General features: G+C 37.7%; 1 protein-coding gene across 5 annotated transcripts in view; it reads right to left on the bottom strand.

The window, feature by feature from the left end:
* LOC100884026 (uncharacterized) overlaps nucleotides 1-26917 on the bottom strand; it is a 392036-nt gene that overhangs the window by 67262 nt on the left and 297857 nt on the right. For 4 of the 5 annotated variants that reach the window (XM_012283875.2, XM_076541524.1, XM_076541525.1 and 1 more), the window contains one exon: nucleotides 19406-19544. In XM_012283875.2, the coding sequence (XP_012139265.1) occupies nucleotides 19406-19544 (139 nt within the window). Of the gene's footprint in view, nucleotides 1-19405; nucleotides 19611-26917 lie in introns of all 5 variants that reach the window. The other variant, XM_012283879.2, reaches the window with a different exon arrangement.

Genomic DNA, 26917 nt, shown 5'->3' with positions numbered 1-26917 from the left:
TTAGGATATAAATATTGAATGTACATTATAGCCGAAGTATAGTATGTCTGATCATACGTTTACGCATATCACTGAATTTTTACTGTATTGATCATATGACATATATCACTGACTTTTGTTACTGTTCGGACCACATACATATTAACATACATGTCTGGATTATAACATTGAGTTATAGTTCAATAACTTGTCTGACCACATGTCCATATGCGTCACTAAATTCTACCTTACTGTGTTGTTTCACCATATGAATATTGTCTGAACACACATATGTGTATTATAACATTGAGTTATAGTTCAATAACTTGTCTGACCACATGTCCACATGTGTCACTGAATTCTAGCTTAACGTGTTCTCTGATCATATGAATATTGTCTGAACACACATATGTATACACATATGTGTATTATAACATTGAGTTATAGTTCAATAACTTGTCTAACCACATGTCCATATGTGTCACTGAATTCTAGCTTAATGTGTTGTTTGATCATATGAATATTGTCTGAACACACATATCTATGCACATATGTGTATTATAACATTGAGTTATAGTTCAATAACTTGTCTGACCACATGTCCACATGTGTCACTGAATTCTACCTTACTGTGTTGTTTGACCATATGAATATTGTCTGAACACACATATGTGTATTATAGCATTGAGTTATAGTTCAATAACTTGTCTGACCATATGTCCACATGTGTCATTGAATTCTAGCTTAATGTGTTGTTTGATCATATGAATATTGTCTGAACACACATATCTATACACATACGTGTATTAAAACATTGAGTTTTAGTTCAGTGACTTGTACAACCACATGTCCACACACGTGAATTCTACCTTACAGCATTGTCTGACCATATGAATATTATCTGAACACACAAATTATAATTGAATTGTAGTTCAATATGTCATCCGACCATAGACACATATATCACAGAGTCGTATCACTGCATTGTCTAACAATACGTTTACATATCAGTGAATTCTACTTGAAGGTATCGATACGTGAACACACGTTATCAAATTCTACCTCGGTATACGTGCTCATACGTTGCCGAATTCTATCGGAATATGCCTGACTACATACTGATACTACTGAATTTCACCGAATGTCAGAAGTACAGTACGAGCATAAATTTCTCCACGCAGAGGCACAGAAGATATGTCAAAGTTTTAAACTACTATAACGGAACGCAGTTACAAGCAATTTGTTCGAGTAACTCTATAGCGAATTCCTAACCTTTTAACCTTTTGACCCACCGCAAACGCTCAAAAGTATTCAAGGAATTAAAGGAGCACCGAGCCGTCCGGAGGTCGAAAAATTGAAGAATACTGGGGGATTTCCAGTGAGAAACGTTCACCTTTACAAGCGCGAGTTTTCGCATCGCTCAGTGTCGATCCTCACGAGGGCTTCTCCTCGAGCTGGAACGAGCGTAAAACGAGCAAAAAGGGCTTCAATGCAAAAGCATCCAACGCTACCGCAAGGATATCCACGCTGCTTATTTTCCGCCCGCCATGTTCGAACGTTCTCCATTAAAGTACCCGAACCGTTTTCCTTCGCTCTGATCCTCTTTTTTCTCCTTTCCTTCTTCTGCCGCGCGGAAAGAAGGACTCTTCCGCTTTGGAAAATTCCCGCGAAGCGACTGAATGTTCTGCCGCGTAAACGAATTACGATCGAGCGTGTGCGTCGCTTAAAAGAAAGAAAAAAAAAGTGGAAGAAAAATGGGAGGAAATCGATAATCGAATAGGTGAGTCGGGCCGGAAGTATTGCCGGTAACGCGGTTACCGTTTCGAAAAGAAAAGTCGCCGGTGAATGCGACCGCGCGCGTTTTCGCGAGCAATTTTCAACGCGCTCGGAATTTCGAACACGTCAATGGCGACCGGTGAATGCGCCTAGGCGACGTGAAAGAGGAACCGCTTCGCCAACTGCCTGAATTCGTTGAAATGGAATTTCTTTTTTTTTTTCAAATGTAACCAATGGAAATTGCCGGAAGAAAACACGCTGAAAAAGTGTGAAGACTTTGATGGAAATGAGGATGAAGATTTCGAATATCTGAAGACGGGGTGCGTTTCTCGAGGGGAGGGATTGAAGAATGTCAATTTGGGGAATTGGCTATTTGAGGGGGTGGAAAATTGGGATGTAGCGAATTTGGAATATATGGAATTTGGAATGTGGGGAATTAGGGGTGGGAGATATTGAGGGTGTGAAGAGTTCGCGAGGTGGGAAAAATGGGGATATAGGGGATTTATGATATGGGGAATTTGGACCATAGAAAATTTGTGATATAAGGAATTTGGAATATGGGTAGAATTCACGTGTGTGGACATATGTATAATACACATATGTGTGTTCAGACAATATTCATACGGTCAAACAACACAGTAAGCTAGAATTCAGTGACACATATGGACATGTGGTTAGACAAGTTATTGAACTATAACTCAATGTTATAATACACATATGTGTATACATATGTGTGTTCAGAAAATGTTCATATGGTCAAACAACACAGTAAGGTAGAATTCAGTGACACATGTGGACATATGGTCAAACAAGTCATTGCACTATAACTCAATGTTATAATACACATATGTATACATATATATGCGAGATGAAGAATATAGGGAATTTGTGAAAAGAGGAATTGGGAATCTAGGGATTTCTTGACATGGGAAATTGGGAATCTGGGGAATCCCTGGTGTGGGGAATTGGAAATCAAGGGAATTTGTTATATAGGGAATTGGGAATTTAGGGATTTCTTGACATGGGAAATTGGGAATCTGGGGAATTCGTGGTGTGGGGAACTGGAAATCTAAGCAATTTGTTATATAGGGAATTGGGAATCTAGGGATTTCTTGACATGGGAAATTGGGAATCTGGGGAATCCCTGGTGTGGGGAATTGGAAATCAAGGGAATTTGTAATATACGTAATTGGAAATCTAGGGAATTCGTGATATGAGAAATTGGGAATCTAGGGAATTCGTGATATGAGAGGTAGTGATTCTAGAGAATTCGTGATACGGGAAATTGAGAGTCTTGGAAATCTTGGTAATTCGTAATCTGGGGAACTGCAAACCTAGGGAATTCGTGCTATAGGGAATTTGTAAAAAAGTTGGATTTTGGAAGAAATTCAAAATATTCGAAATTTGAACACTTGAGAATCCCTTGAAAATATTTTAAATTTCATTGATTTGGAAACTTAAAAATTTGAGAATTTTGCTTCTCAAGTCAACCTTAACGAGCCACACGCCCCCATAGACTCCTGACCACTAACGATACCATAAATGGTTGCAATAAGAGAAAGCTCGTTCCAGAATCGAAAAATATGTATTATGCCAAACAGCGATAACGGCAATACATCCGATAGCGTTAACGGTCCACATGACCACCTCCGATGAGCTTCTCACCCGAGGTCGCAGCGGCAACGGTATGGCCGTCCTGAATGGCGAATGGTCGGATGGTGGGCCTCGACAAATAGAGACAATTAAGCGGCTAATATGAGATGCCCTGCCGTGTGCGTCGCTCCCACGGGTATACCGGACGTGTGTGCGGATGAAAGGGTGGGGTCAGGGGTGGTCGCAACAATGCTTGCGCCACTGCAAACACCACCGGGGAAAACCAACAATGCACGCGACCCACTAGACCCCTTCTACCTCGTTAAAGCCCTGCCTGGCTTCTTTCTCTTGATCTCTGAATCGTGATCTTCTCTTGATCCTTTGGGTCAGAATCAGCCACCGACAATTCGGGAATTCGTGTCTTTGATGCGGTGATCCTTTTGCGTGCTTTTGATACGATCGCTTGAGATATTTGAGTTTAGGTATGTTTGGACTTCTGAAGACAAGATTCTTGGCTATAGTGGAACTGTTTAGCGGGGTGCGAATGTTTGAAGGGACGGTGTTGGATTTATGGCGGCGTTCGGTGTCACGGAATCGAGGGAATGTTAATAGATACTGCTGACGGCATGTTAATTGCGATGTCGCTTGAGAAAATGTTTGCGCACTCTACTGTTCATAAATGGTACTGTTATTCGGACGTACAAAAATAACCACTTAGGGTGAACTGGCAAGGTTCTAAACTGGCAGGGTTCTGACTGCCTCTCTTGGCGGAGTTCGAATTATGCAATGGTGTACTCATATGGTGGACATATGAAGGTACATGTAATTCCACACTAATATGTGGAAAACATATGAAGATCATTGAAATGAGTGAGTAGAGCCAATATTGCGTTATGTAATTATGCAATGGGGTACTTATATGGCGGACATATGAAGGTACATGTAATTCCACACCAATATGTGGACAACATATGAAGATCATTGAAATGAGTGAGTAGAGCCAATATGGCGTTATGTGATTATGCAATGGTGTACTCATATGGTGGACATATGAAGGTACATATAATTCCACACCAATATGTGGAAAACATATGAAGATCATTGAAATGAGTGAGTAGAGCCAATATTGCGTTATGTAATTATGCAGTGGGGTACTCATATGATGGGCATATGAAGGCACATATAATTCCACACTAATATGTGGAAAACATATGAAGATTATTGAAATGAGTGAGTAGAGGCAATATTGCGTTATGTAACCTTTGACATAGTGGACCGTGAGGCGTCCACGAAAGGCACTATAGTGCCTGAGAGATTAAAACCCAACCCTTTTCCCGGAATTCGAAAAATAAAGCGTACCAATGTGTACACACGACTCCGCCCTTAAACGATCCGTGTGTACTCGGGGTAGAAACGATTCGGACAGGGGTGATCGTGACCGTGCATACGCTGTTGAAATTGCGTTAGAACAGCGTGATATAACATTGAATTGTCCTGCTTTGACTAATTAATTTTTAGCCCATACATTCAAAGTTACTATTGCACTTAAATTCACCGAATGCTAATCTTCAAATTATCCAAATCCGGGGTAGTATTTCACTGAACGACAAGGAATAAAAACGTAAATAGCCGAGTATATTTCATTCCATCAATTCAACGATTTAACGATCGCATTTATTGCCTGCTAGCGAGTTTCTTCTTCCGAAGAGATATTGCTGTTCCACCGTAGAAAAATGTGCCCAGAGGGGGTGAGGGTAATTACAGGTAGTTTTCTGCTCGCAGTGGGTCCATCATCGGCGCGTGGAAAAACGCCGAGAGGGCTAAAGTTCGAGGAATTATTTCCCCTGTTACGTCCACCATTACAAACGATTATTTTCCGAGTAAAACAACCCGATGTTCCGAAGAAATTGAAATAAATCTGTAAACCGAGAACGAACGATTATGCTTGGCCTATTTAAACTTGCATAAAGTACGAACTGTGTTAGGATATGGTGTGGGCGACAGATATTAAACGGGGTTGGAGGAAATTCTGCTAGAAATTCTAACCTTACTTTCAAAATTTCCTTGGAACTAAAGTTACTTTAAATATACGCCATTTTGTATAAATAGAATTGTGTGAATTCTAACCTAACATCATTTAGAGAACTCCTTAAAAATTTTATGGAATTCTAACCTGACTTTCTTTCAAGTTCACTAAATTCAATAAATTTTTGCATGCTAATTTGACTTCAAATATACGCCATTTTGTATAAATACAGTTATTGTGAATTCTAACCTAACATCATTTATAGAACTCCTTAAAAATTGTATGGAATTCTAACCTAACTTTCTTTCAAGTTCACTAAATTCAATAAATTTTTGCATGCTAATTTAACTTTAAATTTACGCCATTTTGTGTAAATACAATTACTGTGAATTCTAACCTAAAATCATTTATAGACCTCGTTGAAAATTCTATGGAATTCTAACCTGACTTTCTTTCAAGTTCACTAAATTCAATAAATTTTTGCATGCTAATTTGACTTCAAATATACGCCATTTTATATAAATACAGTTACTGTGAATTCTAACCTAACATTATTTATAGAACTCCTTAAAAATTTTATGGAATTCTAACTTGACTTTCTTTCAAGTTCACTAAATTCAATAAATTTTTGTATCCTAATTTGACTTTAAATTTACGTCATTTTGTGTAATAACAATTAGTGTGAATTCTAACCTAAAATCATTTATAGAGTTCGTTGAAAATTCTATGGAATTCTAATTTAATTTTCTTACAATTTCATTAAATTCAAAACTTTCTGGCATCCTAACCTGACTTTAAATATACGCCATTTTGTGTAATTACAATTATTGTGAATTCTAACCTAAAATCATTTATAGAGTTCGTTGAAAATTCTGTGGAATTTTAACCTAAATTTCTTCCAAGTTTATCAAATTCAAAATTTTGTTACATTCTAACCTGACTTTAAATACAAGTTTGAAATAAATAAAATTTCTCTGAATTCTAACCTAAGCTTGTGTCTGTAATTTCCATTTACAGTTCAATAACTTATTAGAAATTCTATGGAACCCTAACCCAACTTTGACCCACAAGTTCATCAAATTACAAATGTTCTTGTAACTAACCTATTTTCAATACAAATTTGAAATAAATAAAATTTCTCTGAATTCTAACCTAAACTTGTGTTTGCCACTTGCATAAACAGTGTTAAAAAATTGTATGTCCTAACCTAACTTTTTCCCGTGAAATAAAACTCGTAGCAAATGAATCAGCATCGAAAGTGCGAATCGAAAGAGTAAATACGAAAAAGGAAGAGTTTTAAATAACGCGTACAGGTTACAAGGGCGTGAAAATTAAACGATTGCAGAGGCAGAAATAAACGAGACGAATCAATTTCGAGAATCCGTGTATCATGCGAACGGAAGGTATTGATTAACGTAATTTACATTGTACAACGGGAAAAACGATGCTCATTAACTTTTAATTGCGACGACGTTTAATAGCGTTTCGACGGGGCGGACGTCACGGACGCTTTTTAGCGCGCGTAATTCGAATAATCGAAACGCGTGAAATATTGCCACGGCAAGTCTCAGATCGAGGCCGAACGAAACGAAATTACAATTTCGAGGATCGGGGACACTTTCGAGAATGGAATCAGTTTCATCGTTAATTGGATCGGAGACCGGTGGAGTGGTGCTTGCGAAACGAAACACGTGAGCCACCAATAAATGTCCTCTTTTAATCGTGGAAACGAAAATTGAAACAAACGTGATTAAGCTTTAAACAATCGCCTTTAATAACCCGATCTAATCTAAAATTGATGGCGGACTCTTAACCCTATTTTCACTTCCAAATATTAAAATTGAAATACAAAGTATTTTCACTTATGAAAAATTAAACTGCTGTATATTTTTTGTTTGAGGATTAGCAATGATTTTTTGCAAGACACTCGTAACCTAAGTGATGTATAGCAGAAGATAGTAACCTCAAATGCTGTATAGCAGACCTAACCTCAAATATCAGCAAACCCTAACTTCATCTGTCAATAAAAACCATGTTAACAATTATAAAAAGGAATATCATGCTTTGTCATAAGTAATCATTTTCTGCAAAATATCAATTTCTGACCTAATTACAAACTAACCTAAGTGATGTATAGCAGAAGATAGTAACCTCAAATGCTGTATAGCAGACCTAACCTCAAATATCAGCAAACCCTAACTTCATCTGTCAATAAAAACCATGTTAACAATTATAAAAAGGAATATCATGCTTTGTCATAAGTAATCATTTTCTGCAAAATATAAATTTCTAACCTAATCACAAACTAACCTAAATAACGTATCCTAACCTCATCTATTTTACAACAGGCAACCCTAACTTCATCTGTAAAAAACCTTATCAAAAATAATAAAAGAGAATGATTATTCTTTGTGATTATTTTTAATGCATAAGACAACATCTTAATTAAAAATAACCTAGATGACAATGTCACTAAAGACGTCATTCAGAAAACAATTCTCCAGACCCAATCTTATGGCAATTATTTAGCAGTGCTCCGACAATTTGCACATCCTTTTAATCCTTTGTTCTAGAACGAGACGATTAAAACGTAGATCGAGCCAGCACCCTTTGATGTTTTTCGATCAAGGAGGTTGGCACTACTGCAAGGACTCCTTCATGTTCTTAGACGATGCCTTTTGGGTGTCCTTTTGTTTATGCATTTCAAATTAATTGGACTGGAAGACAAACGTCGCTCTGTGTAGATTAAAATACTGGAAGATGATTTTAACAAGCTATTGTCTTCGAAAGTTGTGTTGGGAGATGTTGAATATGTATGAAAATATAACCTCAAAAATTTTGGGATAGACGTTCAAATTGAAATTATAATTATTGATATTTTTTAAATGTTGTTCATCAAAAGATAACTGGAGTAATAGCAATTTAGTATGATCAAGTTTACTGGAGAGACCTAACCAAAAATTAGTGAAATTTAAATACTGTAGACAATAATCTTAAAGGAAGAAAGTAACGAGAATAAAACTTGCAAGTATACTGTGATATAATAATTGAAATATTTTGAACCTGACCAAGGTTAGTTTCTCAGAAAGTAAAAATTATTTTAATATAAAATTGAATGGTGCAATAACTAAATTATTTCTAACCTAACCAAGACTAGTTTGTCAGTAAGTCAAAATTATTTTAACCTAACCTAACTATCTAACCTAACCAATTTCGTTAGAAAATAAAATACTCCATGTGCAAAAGTATAACCCTATCTACAAACACCAAACCAAGAAAAACGAGAAAAAATATAATTCGCAAAAAATAATTAACGAAACCAGGTATCAGAAACGTTGCTATCAGTTCAATATCCTGATGGATTACCACGATCAATAAAACCTTGATCAGTTAGTTTGATTGATTAGATAAGTTCTCTCAGCCTAACTCGAGGTAGCCTCGGTTTTCCGCCCTCTTTTCCCGACTCATTCTCTCGCCGGCCATCTTTTATTTATTCATGCCGCTCGTTTCCCGCAACGACGCACGGCGGCCATTTTCGTGGCTCAAAAGCGGACAAAGAAGAAGCGGCCAGGCTACAAGGGAAGAAATTAAGGTCGTGACCCGCTGGTTGAAACTTTCAGCTGCTTACCGCGGATTTCTCGCCTGCTGTTTAATCGCCGTCTATTCAACATGGCCGACTGGAGGTTATGTTCGATTTTCTCGTACCGAGGTTAATCTTCGTCGACTGTGTTTCGCTGCATTTACGTACACGAACCAATCGCTAAAATTAACCTCGAAATTTGCGAATGCATTTTCTGAATAATCGTTCGAGAAATTTTCTCAATTAAATTATACTTTAATTTACTGAATTAATGTATGACAGAATTCTACAAAATATTTACAACATTTTGAAGAACGTCAAAAGATGAGACTTCTAAAGTTTCTTTATAAATTAACTTTCAACTAAAATTGAACAAATTTGAACGAACTTAAATGTCAGTAAATAAATAATGAAAAGATAGTAAAGGAGTATTAAATTTGAGGGGAATTATGATAAAACGGACAATGATCCATCGTTAAACGACCAAACGCCGTAGCATTCTGCGCCAGCCGTACAATTAGCAAAACCGATAACTAGACAGGTCAAAATAAAGCACCAGTCTCGCTAATTAGCAATCAAGCCTAATTAATAGTCGATAGAACCGCTGCAACGACCTAACAAATCATGATCGACCGGTAACAGGCAAGCGGCGTCACTGATAAATCTCAGGTGTCGCTAATTGCCAGTAGACACCGAACGAATATAAAACCGCGTGTAAACAAGAAGAAAATGGCGGCCGATGAATCATCGACGAAAGAATCCGGTAAAAAAGAAAGGGATTCTTTTCGGCGTGGAAACGTCGGTCGTTACTCTATATATTTCACCGTTCGTTTCTTATCTGGCCTTTCTACCCGCGAGCATCTATAACTTGCCGCTTTCTTGCCGGCTAGACGACGGCTCGCGACGATGCTGGTAAATAGCTCCGCGTCTGTTCTTCCGCTTCTCTTTTGTGGCTGCAGCGCGCCAACGCCTCGAATTCCATCTTTCACGATGGATCCTCTCCGTAGCAGGCGTTCTCAGTTATGCGGATCCGTTCGCCTCGTCTCCATTGTTCATCGTCGACAGACACCGACGGTAAACCGATCGACTGCGCGAGTTCGAGCGGAAACGTCTTGCGTTGCTTTTGGCAATTATGTGGGAGACTTTCGGTTTTAGAGGGTTAGGGCGTGTCTTGGGACGCACCTCGGATCTACACTAGGACTATAGGACTTCTTTTTTTGTTGTCTTCTTTTTATGAGGAAGGACATTTTCCTCTTATGAGGAATTTGGCTAACACAACTATTATATAGGGCGTCTCAAAATAGATGTATAAACCAAATTTTTCTTTAACATCGTGCAATATTTCTACCCTTAATTTTCAATAAAAATAACTTCCATCACATTTCCTATTTCGTATAACTCCAAAAGTATCCATCTCCGAATTTTCTAACAAATAGAAAATGCTTTAGCGATACAGGGGAATATCTGAAGCAGAATCTCATGGAGCTGAGAATTCGATAATAAACTATATCCATCACCGAGTAGAATGTGAGACGTCATTACCATTTCCGGTTGGAAGCCGAAATGATACCCGGAAGTAACGCGCGTCGACGGACAGATAAACTTTCCCTTCAATTCGAATCCAATCAGCGGATCCTCTCTGTCGACGAGGACGATCGCGTAGGAAAAGGCGAGAGGAAATTCCCGGCTGGCCGACAGGATATTATTCATATGCCGGCGTCGCGTGGCCTCATCGCGAACGCAAAGGCAATATAACTCTTTTTTTATCTCTCTTTTTTTGAAACCAACTCTATATTCCTGGCTTCGTTCGAGCCTATAACCCGTTCCTACGCTTCGGGTCTCCTGTGGCCCGCCTTTTATTAGGAAACATTGGAAACCTCCTGTTTTTGTTATAATGAACTTCTCATCAAGTGAAAATTGAGAATGTGACGGAAAATTGAGGGTTGAAGTTTCGCGGTTCGAGAATCTGTGGAGTTACAGTCGCTGGGGTAATTACTAGGGAAATTTTTGTTTAGAATTTTTATGTTCTCTACAGGACGTTTCAAAAGTGCTACACAATTTTTATAGACATCAAATATGTGGGCAGAAAATATAATTTACAGTGTTTGTATATTGAATACCTTTGCACGAAGTTCAAATATAATACTCTCGTTATATTGCCACTTTTGTATTGTTCATAATATTGGTTGTTATTGTTGTGAACAAAATATTGAACATACTAGAGAAGTTTCATGGTTTGAGAAGCTCACAGAGTTACATTTTAGTAGTTGGGGTAATTGCTAGGGGAATTTCTGTTTAGAATTTTTATGTTTTCTACAGGACGTTTCAAAAGTTCTTACACAATTTTTGTAGACATCGAAAATATGGACAAAAAATATAGTTAACAGTGTTTGTATATTAAATACGTTTGCACAAATTGAAAATATAATACTCTCGTTATATTGCCAGTTTTATTAAAAATATTCTATGGAAACATTGAATAAAATAATATTATTAAACTTTATATGAACTGATCTAAAAATAAATTTGCATATAATGTTTGTATATTACGTTTACCCAAATTGCTACTGTACTCTTGTTATATTGCCACTTTTATAGAGAAATATTAATTAAAAATATTCCATGAAAACATTGAATAAAATAATATTATTAAACTTTGTATGAACTGATCTAAAAATAAATTTGCATATAATGTTTGTATATTACGTTTACCCAAATTGCGACTGTACTCTTGTTATATTGCCACTTTTATAGAGAAATTTTAATTAAAAATATTGCATGAAAACATTGAATAAAATAATATTATTAAACTTTATATGAACTGACCTGAAAATAAATTTGTATACAATGTATATTACGCTTACCCAAATTGCAGTTGTACTCTCGTTATATTGCCACTTTCATACAGTTATAGTTATTGTTGCGTTACAAAAATTTTAACTGAAAATATTAAATAAAATGACACTATTAAACTTTGAACTAACCTAAAAATAGGTTAAGTTAGGTAAAAATAATAATAACTCGCATCTTGTTCATAAATCGACCTCCGTCTAACAGAACGTTACGTCAGAAATATTGAAAAAAATAACACAGAGAAATGATGCAAAATGTTTGTCGTCCTGCGAATAAATGATTAACGGCGCGAAATGTGCACATCATGATTTATCGACGTGATGGGAAAGCGAGCGTGGCATAAATTCGAAAATTGCTGATTTCGATCCTCCCCATTGTTTATTGTAATGCTGAACGAAATCGATACGTTTACAGACTTTTATAGTATTTTGTGGACCGCAATAATGGTTTTTAGAGATCGAATCCGTGAAAAACTGCACAAACCATTTACCTTTATCTTTTTAACAGTTATCACGCGAGTTACTGTTTATTCGACCCGTGTGTATCTCGGTTTTGCACGTCCGTGTATTTTTTTGACAACGAAATACAACTTCCAATTGACAAATTTCATTAGGATCCATCAAGTTAATTGAGAAGAAATCCATTCCCAACAACCATGTCCATTCGATTATACGACACCGGCTTGCAGTTAGAGTCCGGGCTAAAGTGTAACGTAATCTCGGCACCTGAGCATCGCGACGCCTCGTTAACGACGCTACGGGATAATCGATATCTACCTATGGGGTGTCGGTACATAGTACCCATCGTATCGTGGCTAGAGCTTTCGAGGCTGCGTTTGAGATACATCGAACCATACCCTTCCCCTCGAACCGTCAATTGATTTCGACGTACAATTCTCTGCTTTACTGTATTTCATTCTGTTTTAGAATTCACCGGATGTACCACAATTGTAATCAACATGTTTGTAAATGATTACATATGCAGATTATCCGGTGGCAAATTACACCGACAAACAATGTACACAATCGTACCGGGTCTAACATTTATTTGTGGAAAATAATTGTAGCTGGTTGTTTTACGATACGGGACGTGGATAATTATTTGGGTATTCGAATCGAAGGTGCTTCGTTGGATTTTTGAATTTTATGTGTATGATGTTTGGGCTTTTTACTGGGGTCCTTTGTGGACTGTAGGATTTTTGTTGGAGCTATGATGCCTGGAATTTGTGGGATTATTGTGGTATATGTGGTTTGGGGATATTTGTGGGACCTGAGATTTTTGGGGTTCTTTAGGACTCTGTGTAGTGTATGGTCCCTGCGCTGTCTAAGGACCTGATGGTTGTTAAGGACGTAATGATTTCTAAGGTTTCTATAGCCTTCAAGGTTCTTATAGTCTTGAAGGTTCCTATAGTCTTTAAGGTCCATACGGTCTGCAAGATCCATATGGTCTCTAGAGACCTTGTGCTCTCTAAGGCCCCTATGGTCTCTAAGGACCTGATGGTTTCTAACGTTCCTATAGTCCTCAAGGTTCCTATATTCTCTAAAGTCTACATGGTCTCTAAGGTCCATAAGGTCACCAAGGACCACATGGTCCCTAAGGAACTGATAGCCCCTAAGGACCATATGGCCTCTAAGGCTTCTATAGCCTCCAAGGCTCCTATGGTCTCTAAGGATCTGATGGTTTCTAACGTTCCTATAGTCCTCAAGGTTCCTATAGTCTCTAAGCTCCGCATAGTCTCTAAGGTCCACATAGTCCCTAAGGTCCATATAGTCTCTAAGGACCTGGTAGCCTCTAAAGTCCCTGTAGCCTCTAAGCATCCTATGGTCTCTAAGAACCTGATGGTGTCTAACATTCCTATAGTCTTCAAGGTTTCTATAGTCTCCAATGTTCACATGGCCTCTAAGGTCCACATAATCCCTAAGGTCCATGTGGACTCCAAGGACCTGGTGGTCTCTAAGGCTCCTCTAAGATCTTTATGCCCTTGTAAGGCCTTATGGTTGCCAAGTTCCTTATGGTCTGCAAGCTTCCTAAGGTCCCTATGACAAGCTTCCTATAGCCTCTAAAGTCCCTATGGTTTCCAAAGTTCCTACTGTCTCTGCCACTCTTATGATCTCTAGGCTCCTATGGTTGCTCCATGACTCCTATGATACCTATAGTCCTTCAGATTCTTAGATTTATAGAATCCCTACAATACTTGTGACCTGTAAAATCATTAGGACTTCCAGGTTCCCTAAAGTCCCTATAGTCTTCAATGTCCTAACGTTCCTCACACAGCATGCTTTCTGGAGCTTCACCTGATTCATCAGACCTCTCTGATCGCACAAATTCGTATGGGTCTTAGTATCTCTATAGTCCTACTTTATAAATGTTACTAAAATTCTTGTAGTCTGCAGTTTGAGAAAATTCTTCGAATATTTACATCAATGTCATAAACAAAGATATAAGTACAATGAAAATAAATAATATTTGTACGTGCACAAATTCCACTTCCAACGTTTTAATTGAGGCGGCATTATCGATTCGTTCGGAAATTCTCTGCATAGTTAAAAACAGAATCAAAGTTGCTTATCTCGATTCAACTTAGAGCCATGCTTACGGAGAAACTTCATTACGATTAAAATTAAGCTGCAAAATTGCTTGTCGGAATTTCCCGCAGTTCCCGTTCGCGTTGAATTTTCTAAACATTCCCGCTTCGATTCTGAGCGAATTCTAATTAACTCGCAGCCCGGGCACAATCAATTATCGAGCAACGTAACAAATCGTCGAGTTCCCGAAACTTTCGCCAGTATTAAAATCTGATACCGATGCAATATCGTTGAACAAAGTGTGCGGTGCATTATACATTCAACCTAACTGTTAATAAACACGTATTTAATTATACTTTCAAAAATCGATATACTCTTCAGAAATTTTAAGCAGAAATGAAAAGGAAACACGAATGAAATTACGATGATTCGACAACAGAATGGTGAATGTGTGATATAATGGTGGCGCGAATGATTTGTGCTGGTTGAAGGTCGGAAAACAAATTGAACCTAACGTTGCGTAAATACCAGCATAGTGGCCACGGGTACTTTTTAATCGATAAACAATTATTACGAAGCGCCATGCTTCAATCGCTCGTCATTACGATGGATTATCGATAACCGTTAATCGACGTTCGGATCCTCTGTATTACGCATCCGACGCCAAAGCGTCACTGTATCGCTATCAGAAACAATCAAGCCGACTGGAAGTTAATGATGATGGAAAAACGACACTTTCCAGCTAATCATTTCCTCGTACACGTTATGTACACGTTGTGCATACAGGATGTTTCAAAAAGAGTATTCCCATTCTTTACATCAAACACTTATTTTAGCTCCCGTTCCATTTTGTCTTTTCTTTTATACAACAATACTTGGAATGGTAGATAGTAGAGTATTTAAAGTTATCTACAAATATATATTTCGTAGTTCTTGAAGATACTCATCAAAATACTATAAAATTCCATATCGACCACTCACTCGTGCCTATATACGTACAGGCCAAACCGTGATAGATACGACTTTTTGTCAGAGGAAGAAACTTTCTTAGAATGGGTCAAAACCCCTAGAAAAATTGTCAGAAGTCTCTAAGATAGCTGATAGGCGGCGGGAGAGCGGTGAGTCCCCAGAGGACGAAAGCGTCACAATACTACAAAACCCCTGCCCTAGCACTCACAGGCCTAACCGAGCTAGATACGACTTTTTATCAGAGGAACAAACTTTCTTAGAATGGGTCAAAACCCCTAGAAAAATTGTCAGAAGTCCCTAAGGTAGCTGATAGGCGGCTAGAGAGCGGTGAGTCCCCAGAGGATGAAGGCGTCACAATATAACCAAACCCCTGCCCTAGCACTCACAGGCCAAACCGTGCTCGATACGAGTTTTTATCAGAGGAACAAACTTTCTTAGAATGGGTCAAAACCCGTAGGAAAATTGTCAAAAATGCCGAAAAATGGCTGCCGGACGATAGGGATCCCCTGTGAATAAAAGCGAGTCAACTTACTACAAAACCCCTGCCCTACCGCTCACAGGCCAAACCGTGATAGATACGACTTTTTGTCAAGAGACCAAACTTTTTCAAAATGAGTCGAAACCCCTAGGAAAATTGTCAAAAGTGTCTAACTGCGAGCTGAGAGCGAGGAGCCTTCAACGAGTCAAAACACTGTAAAACCCCTGCCCTAACACCCACAAGCCAAACCGTGATAGATACGACTTTTTGTCAAGAGATCAAACTTTTTCGAAATGAGTCAAAACCCCTAGGAAAATTGTGAAAAGTGCCTAACTGCGAGCTGAGAGCGAGGAGCCTTCAACGAGTCAAAACACTGTAAAACCCCTGCCCTAACACTCACAGGCGAAACCGTGCTAGATACGACTTTTTGTCAGAGAACTAAACTTTCTTAGAATGTGCCAAAACCCTTAGAAAAATTGTCAAAAGTGCCAAAAGGTGACTAATAGAAGCCCTAGGGTTCAGGGTACCCCGAGTGAGCAAAAGTAATTCTAAGTAATCTTACATTTTGGATTACCTATTGAGTTACTTAATTTGACATACCTATTAATTAAGTGAGTCTTCATGTTTTAATAGAAATACCGAGTCCTTCAAGGTAGGCTGAAGGTCAAGAATAAAAAAGCTACCCTGACGAGGCTGTCAAACACTCGACGCTGAATAACCCTTGAATTTCATTTGTCCGAACCTTTTTCATCACTTTGCGTCAAATCAAAGAATCTTAATGGCAATGTCGTCGATTGGCCCATTTACCAGCTCCACCATCGTTTGGATAGTCGGGTTCGCGAAAGGACATTCCTCTCGCAATGTTCTTTTTACCTTCACGCCAGGCAGCATCCTCGAAAAGAGGAGCACGCTGATTGGAAGGCTAATCACGGGCTACTCTCCATTACATTAATTAAAACTTAACTCTCAACTTTGCCAGGATACCCACGCCACGGCTATCTTGTCCTCCTTCAACTTTTGCTGCTGCGCTTCTTCGTTTTGTCTCCGCTCGTTTCTACACGCTCGCTCGTCAATTTTCTTCTCTCATTTGCATGTCAATGATGTCGAGCCAAGCTGACGAAGTAGCATCAGCAAGATTCGATTGGGTTTGTTACCGATTCAACGAGAGATACCACCTGATCTTTTGAATCCCCGATTTATCGTACAAAGCAGCAGATTTCACGTTAAGCTTCAATTTTTGAACTCATCAGCGCATTCTATTATCTCTAAATATTTCCGTCCATTAAATATTTAAAATAAATATTATTTAAATATTTGAAAAGTTGTAAAACTTGTAGTCTTCAAGTCACAGAGTATCAAATTTCAAAAATTTGTCAATTTCGAATTCATGAAATTTCTAAATGGAAAAATTTGTTAATTGAGAAAATCTTATAATGTTGTCTACGTTTGAATGTAGAAGGTAATTTAAAGAGAACGTTCATCGACGGTAGACGTCCATTTTGCAAGCGTTTATGATTTCATCTGGTCCGCTGAACGTCATCCATTATAAAACGTGCAAGGCGATACTGACGAAATAGAATTTTCGTAAAGCGCACGAAATGATCTTCTAACGTCCTCCCATTCTTCTTCGGCGTGGATATTAAGGTCACTACCGAGGAATATACGAATCTCACAGAGCAAGCGATAAAACGGAACGGAATAAAGGATCCTCATCTTGGTCGTTTCTTATCGTTCGTTGCGCTACTTTGCTCGGCTCTCATTTCACCAGCGTCTTATGAATGCTGACAAATAAACGAAATTCTGATAAATAATTTCGTTTGATTCCTTTTTAAGGACCTCCATCAAAATCTCTTTCCTCGTAAACGTTTCATTTCCTGACGATTCTCTATTTCGTACAATTTAAAGGTTAATGATCCACTCGAATTCTAACCTTAATGTAACCACAAACAAAAGCGTGAAGAGAAATATTCAAAAAAGATTTGATCAGTTGCGGTCATTGATCTAATCGGTTACAGCCATTAATCTTTTAACGTACAAATTTTACAGTTACCGTTGTTAGCTAATTATTTGTACAACGTGAAGACAACTGGGGAATGTTAACCCTTTGAGGCGCCTCTCAGGCGCCATTCGATTTAATACAATAATTTAAAGGAAGCATTATTTAATTAATTCTATAATAGTGCTTACGTGATGTATAAGCATAGTGAAATGGACAATAGTGGAAATTATTAGTAGAGAAATAATAACTTCAAAAGAAGTCATTTAAAATTTTAATTAATATTTTAAAGTTGCTGTTTGCAAACAGTAAAATTATCTTCGAGTGCAAAGATTTAATACAATAATTTAAGAGAAGTATTATTTAATTAATTCTATAATAGTGCTTACGTGATGTATAAACATAGTGAAATGGACAATAGTGGAAATTATTAGTAGAGAAATAATAACTTCAAAAGAAGTCACTTAACATTTTAATTAGTATTTTAAAGTTGCTGTTTGCAAACAGTAAAATTATCTTCGAGTGCAAAGATTTAATACAATAATTTAAAAGAAGCATTATTTAATTAATTCTATAATAGAGCTTACGTGATGTATAAGCATAGTGAAATAGACAATAGTGGAAATTATTAGTAGAGAAATAATAACTTCAAAAGAAGTCATTTAACATTTTAATTAATATTTTAAAGCTGCTGTTTGCAAACAGTAAAATTATCTTCGAGTGCAAAGATTTAATACAATAATTTAAAAGATGCATTATTTAATTAATTCTATAATAGTGCTTACGTGATGTATAAGCATAGTGAAATGGACAATAGTGGAAATTATTAGTAGAGAAATAATAGCTTCAAAAGAAGTCATTTAAAATTTTAATTAATATTTTAAAGTTGCTGTAAAATTATTTTCGAGTGCAAAGATTTAATACAATAATTTAAAAGAAGCATTATTTAATTAATTCTATAATAGTGCTTATGTGATGTATAAACATAGTGAAATGGACAATAGTGGAAATTATTAGTAGAGAAATAATAACTTCAAAAGAAGTCACTCAACATTTTAATTAGTATTTTAAAGCTGCTGTTTGCAAACAGTAAAATTATCTTCGAGTGCAAAGGGTTAAAATGCATTCAGCTCCTTAATTATGCAGCGTCTGAATCACGTTCCTGAGTGCGTCATGATATAGTATTTACGAAAAAATGTTAAACATCCCTTAAAAACCGTTTCAATCCCCGGAATGTCTAAAGTAATCGAAACATAAAAAACAACCCCTAAAAAACGACAGGCCCACCCCAAAATATTTGAGATTCCCTGCTAAAGAGGTATCAGTATCCATCATAACATTACAAGCAACGAACACGCGCCCCTCTGGAGAATCGTTCCTCGAAACTTGGTCCCTCCCCTTTAGGAAACGTTTTGTACACCCCTTTCGCCGGCACGCCTAGCCCCGAGGTGCTTTGTCACAGAGGGTCGAAAGCATCGAAGGGTGCAGTTAATTAATAAAAGCTCAAACTCGAAAGCGGGGTTGGGGGCAGGGCAGCACGGATAAAGGGATGAAATACGATCCATGCATCGTTTCATATCGACGGGAACGGCGATATACATATCTCACTTGCAATTCAAACGAGACTCACTTGTCATGAGTGAGGAACTTGTCGTCTTTGGTCTCGATGCAGCGGCCCTTGCTGGTCATCATGGATCCGTTCACTGTCACCAACCCCTGATTCCCCGATTGAAACCAGTGGCCGTTCCATTGCGCCGGAAACTCGCAGCCTGCAACACACCGGCCCACGTATAAGGGGGGAGGGTTTTACATTTTTTTCATCTGGCCAAAGGTTGCTGGAAAAATAAAGGCATGCTATATATATATATATATAACCTGGACGGAATATTCAAACCGGACAGGGTGGTTTGTGTAAACAATAGTCGATTGGTCCCCTTTTTATGGAGCTACACAGGATTTTCGATGCTTTGATTGAATTTGGCTATTGTTTGGCAATTTTTTATGTGAGGTTACATAACCTCTTCGTCGAGCAATTCTGGGGAAATTCTTTCATATAGACTTGTCGCTTTTTTGGAGTCTGATTGGTAAGATTGGGTGACATGAGGAATGTTCATGGGTCAAGTTTGCAATTTTTGCGAAAATAGGTTTCACTTACGAATTTTTTTCTCGGAAACTACTGAACCGATTTAGCTAAATCCTTTTTTGTTTTATTCACGAAGGATTGGGCTATTTTAAAATATTTTTTACAATTCCGTCAACTTGTTATGAAATGTCGAAAAATTTAAACAAATTCTTTTTTCGTGTTTTTTTCAATGCGGGGTTTTATAAAATTTTTCGAAATTTCATAACAAATTGACGGAATTAAAAAAAATATTTTAAAATAGATCAGTCCTTTATGAATAAGACAAAAAAGAATTTAGCTAAATCGGTTCAATAGTTTCCGAGAAAAAAATTCGTAAGTGAAGCTTATTTTCGCAAACATGAGCAAAAATTGCAAACTTTGAAGGGTTGTTATTTCTTAACAAATTCGAATCTGGTAAAATGATGACTTAAACCCCCCCTAATTTCACATGGACTATAACATATATTGATTAGAGCAAAATCGCAGATGGTTTCAAAATTGGGATGCCCAATATTGGACATGTAATTATAAAAGTCATTGTGAATGTCATTTCAAGATCGTTGCTGCATAATAAAATGAATTCTGATGTTCGACAAGGGTGACCATAAATCTATTACGTTATTTAAAACCCCACCCTCAAAGTTCGATGATTGATCATCCATCAATTTTCATCAATCTCCGAAAAAAAGGAACACATGTTAACGCCCTCTCGTTCAGTCCCCAACTGCTTATCCACCCTATTAACATTCGAGTAACCCAGTTCTCCCAAAAATCTCGCAAGGTGCAGTCATAAATTGCGCGGAAAGTTCCGCCCGACGAGCAGCGCGTTCATCCTCGAACGAGTGTGGAGAGTAGGGGCGGAACGCAAATCATCTTAATGCACGGGCGGCAATAATATTCCCCCCCATCTGGTTCGCAATAACCCCCGGTGAAAAACAAAAATACAACTAGCTCGAGAGAGCAGAATGGGGAGGCAGAGGGTGGTTGGATTATATTCGCGAGGAATCGCGAGAAGATTCCATCCAGGATTCTCGAATGCCTGGACTTATTAAATGCAAAATGCCTCGTCGACAAACAATGCTTAATCGCGACTCGTCACTTCCTTGTAATCCCGGTTTTCTACGGGACGGGGGATGGGTTTGGACCCTGTTCAACTGATAATCCGATCTTCTTAAGAAGATTCTTCGTTTTTACAAGCTTGTAGCGAAATCGGAAATTTCGTTTATTTTGTTGGATTAAGACCACTTTGGACGGTTGGAATATTGTGTATTATTTATTAGATATTGAATTATGGCTGTCGATTCTTAAGATTGGAAAGAAGAAGGGAATTTTAGGGAAATCCTAGGGGAACTAGAGTGGAATATAAGGACACCCTATAGAGATTCTACGCAGAAATACAGAGGTACGTATGGGAAGAAGGGAATATAAAAATAAATCTAGGGAAAAATCTGATAAAATTAAGGGAGCCTTAGGAGTAGATCTGGGGAAAAATTTGGGAACATTAAGAAATCTAAAGATATTAATGTGAGGAAACTAGAAAAGAATTGGAAATATGAATCTAGGGAATTATCTGCTTAGACCAGAAGCAACCTGAGAACAAAATCTAGGGAATAATCTGAAAGAACCAAAAGAAACTACAAGATATAAATGTAGGGAAAAATCTGGGAAGACTAGAGAAACCTAGGAACATTAATTTAGGGAAAAATCTGGGAAGGCTAGGGAATTTTAAGGATATTAATTTAGAGAAAAATCTGTAAAGTTTAGGAGAAACCTCAAGATAAATCTAGGGAAAAATTTGGAAACATTAGAAACAATCTAAAAATAAATTTAGGGGAAAATATTGAAAGACTAAGGGGACCTAGGGAAATAAATGTCGAGAAAAATCTAAAAAGACTAATGGAGCCTAAGGGAATAAATCTAGGGAAAAATCTGGGACGACCAGAAGCAACTTAAGAATAAATCTAGGGGAAAATCTTGAAATACTAGAAGAACCTAGGGTAATAAATGTCGAGAAAAATCTAAAAAGTCTAATGGAGCCTAAGGGAATAAATGTAGGGAAAAAATCTAGGAAGACCAGAAGCAACATAAAAATAAATCTAGGGGAAAATCTTGAAGGATTAAAGGAACCTAGGGGAATAAATGTCGTAAAAATCTGGAAATACTAGAGAAATCTAAGAGAATAAATCTAGGGGAAAAATCTGGGAAGACCAGAAGCAACCTAAGAATAAATCTAGGGAAAAATCTTGAAGTACTAGAAGAACCTAGGGGAATAAATGTCGAGAAAAATCTAGAAAGACTAATGGAACCTAAAGGAATAAATCTAGGGAAAAAATCTAGGAAGACCAGAAGCAACCTAAGAATAAATCTAGGGGAAAATCTCAAAAGACTAGAATCTAAGGGAATAAATCTAGGGAGAAATCTAGGAAGACCAGAAGCCTATATAGAAATTTAGGGAAACCTAACCTAAACCTTAAGTCATAGAAAAACCCTAGGGACATTTTACGGATATATCAAGAAAAAGTTAAACAGCTACGTTCTAATTGATATACATCCACGTTAGACCCGAACGTACATAGTTATAGAGAAGGTTCGTTTTTAGAAGCAACCGCCAGCTCAGGAATGTTCAGCTACACCCTTTCCAGTTAATATTCCTGGAATCCCGGGATTTCTGTAGCTTTCGTCGTTGCTCGAACTGAAGCAAAGCCTGCAAACTCGCTCCAATTGTTTAAAAGGACGAGAGGAAACGGTTGTTCCGGGTTCAGCGAACCGTGCCATGCTTTCGTCGGCCATTATCGTCATCGTTTTATAATGTCGCGGTCTTACGACGTGTATTTTCTTGAGAGCTCGTGACTCGATTTTCTCGTTCCCCGGATGAGGACGTTTATGGGCTTTCGTCAGGTTTTTCTTCTCTCTTAATCGTCGGACGATGTACCTGTTTGTCCTTTTTCCAACTCGTTTTGCGAGGGAATACATTGACTTAATGTTCCCGGCCTCCGAGGGTGTGTAAGGGGGATGATTTTTGCGATGGGGTTCAATGATGGCTTTTTCTTGTGATTAAGGTGATTGTTTCAACGTGATGTTTTTTGGGGAATTACGGGGGACTCAAATATACAGGTCGCTTCAAAATAAGTGCCTTCACTTGGGGTTCTTTTCGAGGCGGTTTCTTTTAGGGATGGTTGTGGTTCTAAGAAGTTTTTATACAAAGTTGGTTTCACAGCTTTTTTTATAGTTAAGCAAATTGTTGTCAGTTATGTATCAATTCCTTGCCCTACAGGGCGATTCAAAATAAATTCTTGAACTATTTTTTTTTCTGAGGATTCCAACAATGTCAGGTCCTTTCATACACATCAGAGATTCATACAGGGTGTTTCAAAATGTACACATAAATTATTAACCCATTTAAACAATCGTCAGATATATATTTAGTCCAACTTGTTTCAGATAGAACTGTCACAAATATCAAATCTCATTTACTTTCTCAATAAAACGAGTCCATCCCTTAATGACTCCAAATATCCCCATCAGCAAAGGGAAGAAAGCTATCATCTTACACCGTAGCTAACCACCCCCACATTCCCGTATATGATATTTCGCAGGCTCAAAGCTGGCAGCAAGAAAAGTAGGAAAAAAGGGGGTGGGTCGGAAAGTAGCCAGTCGCGATATAATTAGCAGAAATTGGAGTTAGGTCAGAAAGCAAAAGTTATCGGGGTGAGTTTCGACGTCGTAGCTTGCTGGCTCGGCTTTTTCACCCCTGCTGATATAATTACTAATTAATTACTGTTCCTCGAAGCCGCTGGCCATTTCGGTAGGAGGTAGCTTAAAAGGACACCGGAGGTAAGGATAATTCCTCCTACCGTAGGGGAAAGTAATACTTTCTGTTTTAATAACGTTGCCCGTGCCCGGTGTTCACATCCTACGACAGTTGGGCTAACTTCTCGTGTCCGTTCTAGAATTTTGTGGAACGATAGGAAACGGAGTACGCGCTGCTTGATATTACTTGCTGGTTGAAATTATCAGTTGTTTTGTTTCAAGATTTTTCTCAAGAAATTGCTCCATTAGCAGATTGGGTCTAATTGGAAAGATATTTTAATTGGCAAGAGGTAGAGGGTCTTTTGAAATATTTGTTATTAACTGATAGTTGAATTATGACAATTTTTATGAGGATTCAGAGGTGGATCCTAGATTGTTAGATCTTGAGATAGTTAAATTTTCACGTTTTCAGATCTTCAGTTTGTCAGATACTTAGGTATCCTCCTAGGTATCAAGTATCAGGTATTAGGTATTAGGTGTCAGGTGTCAGGTGTCAGGTGTCAGGTGTCAGGTGTCAGGTGTCAGGTGTCAGGTATCAGGTGTCAGGTATCAGGTGTCAGGTGGTAGCTGTCAGGTTTCAGGTTTCAGGTTTCGGGTTTCAGGTATCAGGTGTCAGGTGTCAGATTTCAGGTATCAAGTTTCAGGTTTTTTCATGTTTCAGGTATCAGGTATCAGGTACCCAGATGCTCAGATATTCAATTATTTAGATCTTCACATTCCTAGACATTCAGATACATAGCTCCTCAAGCACTCAGACTTCTAGATACCTGGTTTCATCAATTTCTAGGTCTCTAGATATCTAGATCCACATATTCCTAGGTCCACTGATATTTAGATTCACCGACACCTAGACCTACATATGGCTAACTCCACAAACATCAACATCCACTGATATCTACATTCACAGACACCTAGATTCACATATAATTACTTCCACACATACCTGGATCCACATATACCTAGATACACAAACACCTACTTCCACAGATATCTAGATTCACAGACACTTAGATCCATATATACTCAAATCCACAAGTACCTAGGTCCACTGATATCTAGGTTCACAGACACCAAGATCTACATATGGCTAAATCCACAAATATCTAGGTCCACTGATATCTACATTCACAGACACCTAGATCCATATATACCTAGATACACAAATACCTACTTCCACAGATATCTAGATTCACAGACACCTAGATCCACACATACCCAAATCCACATATTCCTAGGTTCACAACCACCTACATCCACATATGCCTACTTCCACAGATATGTAGATCCACATATACCTAAATCCACAAATATTTGCAATTAAATCTACACATACCTAGCTTCTACAGATACCTAGATCTACCGATATCCAGATTCACAGATACCTAGATCCAAACATACTCGGATCCACATATACCTATATCTACAAGTACCTACTTCCACAGATACCTAGCTCTCCATGTCCTCAGTTACTTATATTGTCAGATTCACAGATCCCTATGTTCTTATGCACCAAATCCCTATCCACACATTTTTACATGCTCATAATCTTAATCCTAAAATCCCCACATCCTCAAACGTACATATCCCAATATTCCTAACAATCTATCTCTCACATCAATGAAATTATTCACATATGAATTAATGAACCTTCACACTTTCACTGAAGAGGCCAATTTCCCCCAACTAACGACTACATCACGTGTCAAAAATCACTAACATGCTTGTAACATCTTCCACGAACATCCCCCAGTACGCCCCTGGACAATAAAACGCTGAATCGCACGCATCGTCTACAATTTTACGAGTCCTCCGAGTCCCGTAATTACAAGACGTACATGTATTCCTTTCTACAGGGAATGTGGAGAGGTGGAGTCAGTTTGTTTCGAAAACCGTGCAGCACGCATCTACCCTGCGTATGCCGTGACCTTAGCCATAAAGATCACAGAAACGATTTTGGGAAAATGAGAACGAATTGAAAGGAAGTGGAAACGCTTTTGGGGGAAGAGAAACTTTCAAGTGAATTACTTTTCGAGCAATCTGCTAGATGAAGGAATCTTAGACTGCTATTCTTTTACTTTGTTTTGCTGGTAATTTTGTTTTGAATGGCTGTTAAGATTGTGGAAGGATTTAAGTACTTTTGGGATGATTTGTTTGGGCTGCTTAAAGAAAGATGGCTGTTGATCAGATGTAGAGTTGATCAGATGTAGGAAGTTTTGGGGATGATTTGTTCAGATGGTTTAGAAGAAGGTGTCTGTTAAAATTGATCAGATTTAACAGCTTTTGGGGATGATTTGTTTGAAGTGTTTAGAGGAAGGTGACTGTTAAAATTGATCAGATGTAGGAACATTTAGGGATGATTTGTTTAGAAGCTTTAGAAGAAGGTGTCTGTTAAAATTGATCAGATTTAACAACTTTTGGGGATGATTTGTTTGAAGTGTTTAGAGGAAGATGACTGTTAAAATTGATCAGATTTAACAACATTTGAGGATGATTTATTTGAAGTGTTTAAAGGAAGGTGACTATTAAAATTGATCAGATGTAGGAACATTTAGGGATGATTTGTTTAGAAGCTTTAGAAGAAGGTGTCTGTTAAAATTGATCAGATTTAACAACTTTTAGGGATGATTTGTTTGAAGTGTTTGAAGGAAGGTGACTGTTAAAATTGATCAGATGTAGGAACATTTAGGGATGATTTGTTCAGATGCTTTAGAAGAAGGTGGCTGTTAAAATTGATCAGATTTAACAACATTTGGGGATGATTTGTTTGAAGTGTTTGAAGGAAGGTGACTGTTAAAATTGATCAGATGTAGGAACACTTAGGGATGATTTGTTCAGATGCTTTAAAAGAAGGTGTCTGTTAAAATTGATCAGATTTAACAACATTTGTGGATGATGTGTTTGAAGTGTTTAGAGGAAGGTGACTGTTAAAATTGATCAGATGTAGGAACATTTAGGGATGATTTGTTCAGATGCTTTAAAAGAAGGTGTCTGTTAAAATTGATCAGATTTAACAACTTTTGGGGATGATTTGTTTGAAGTGTTTGAAGGAAGGTGACTGTTAAAATTGATCAGATATTAACAACTTTTGGGATGATTTTTCAAGATGGTTTAGATGAAGGTCAAGAAGCAATCAGCACCTAAATATTTTTCATAAGGATGATTAACTATATTCAAGCAAGAAAGTCAAGTTAACTGCCCATGTGGATTGAA

The sequence above is a fragment of the Megachile rotundata genome, chromosome 16, assembly GCF_050947335.1.
Source record: "Megachile rotundata isolate GNS110a chromosome 16, iyMegRotu1, whole genome shotgun sequence".
Lineage (NCBI taxonomy): Eukaryota > Metazoa > Arthropoda > Insecta > Hymenoptera > Megachilidae > Megachile > Megachile rotundata.
This window is presented reverse-complemented; position numbering and strand designations above follow the sequence as displayed.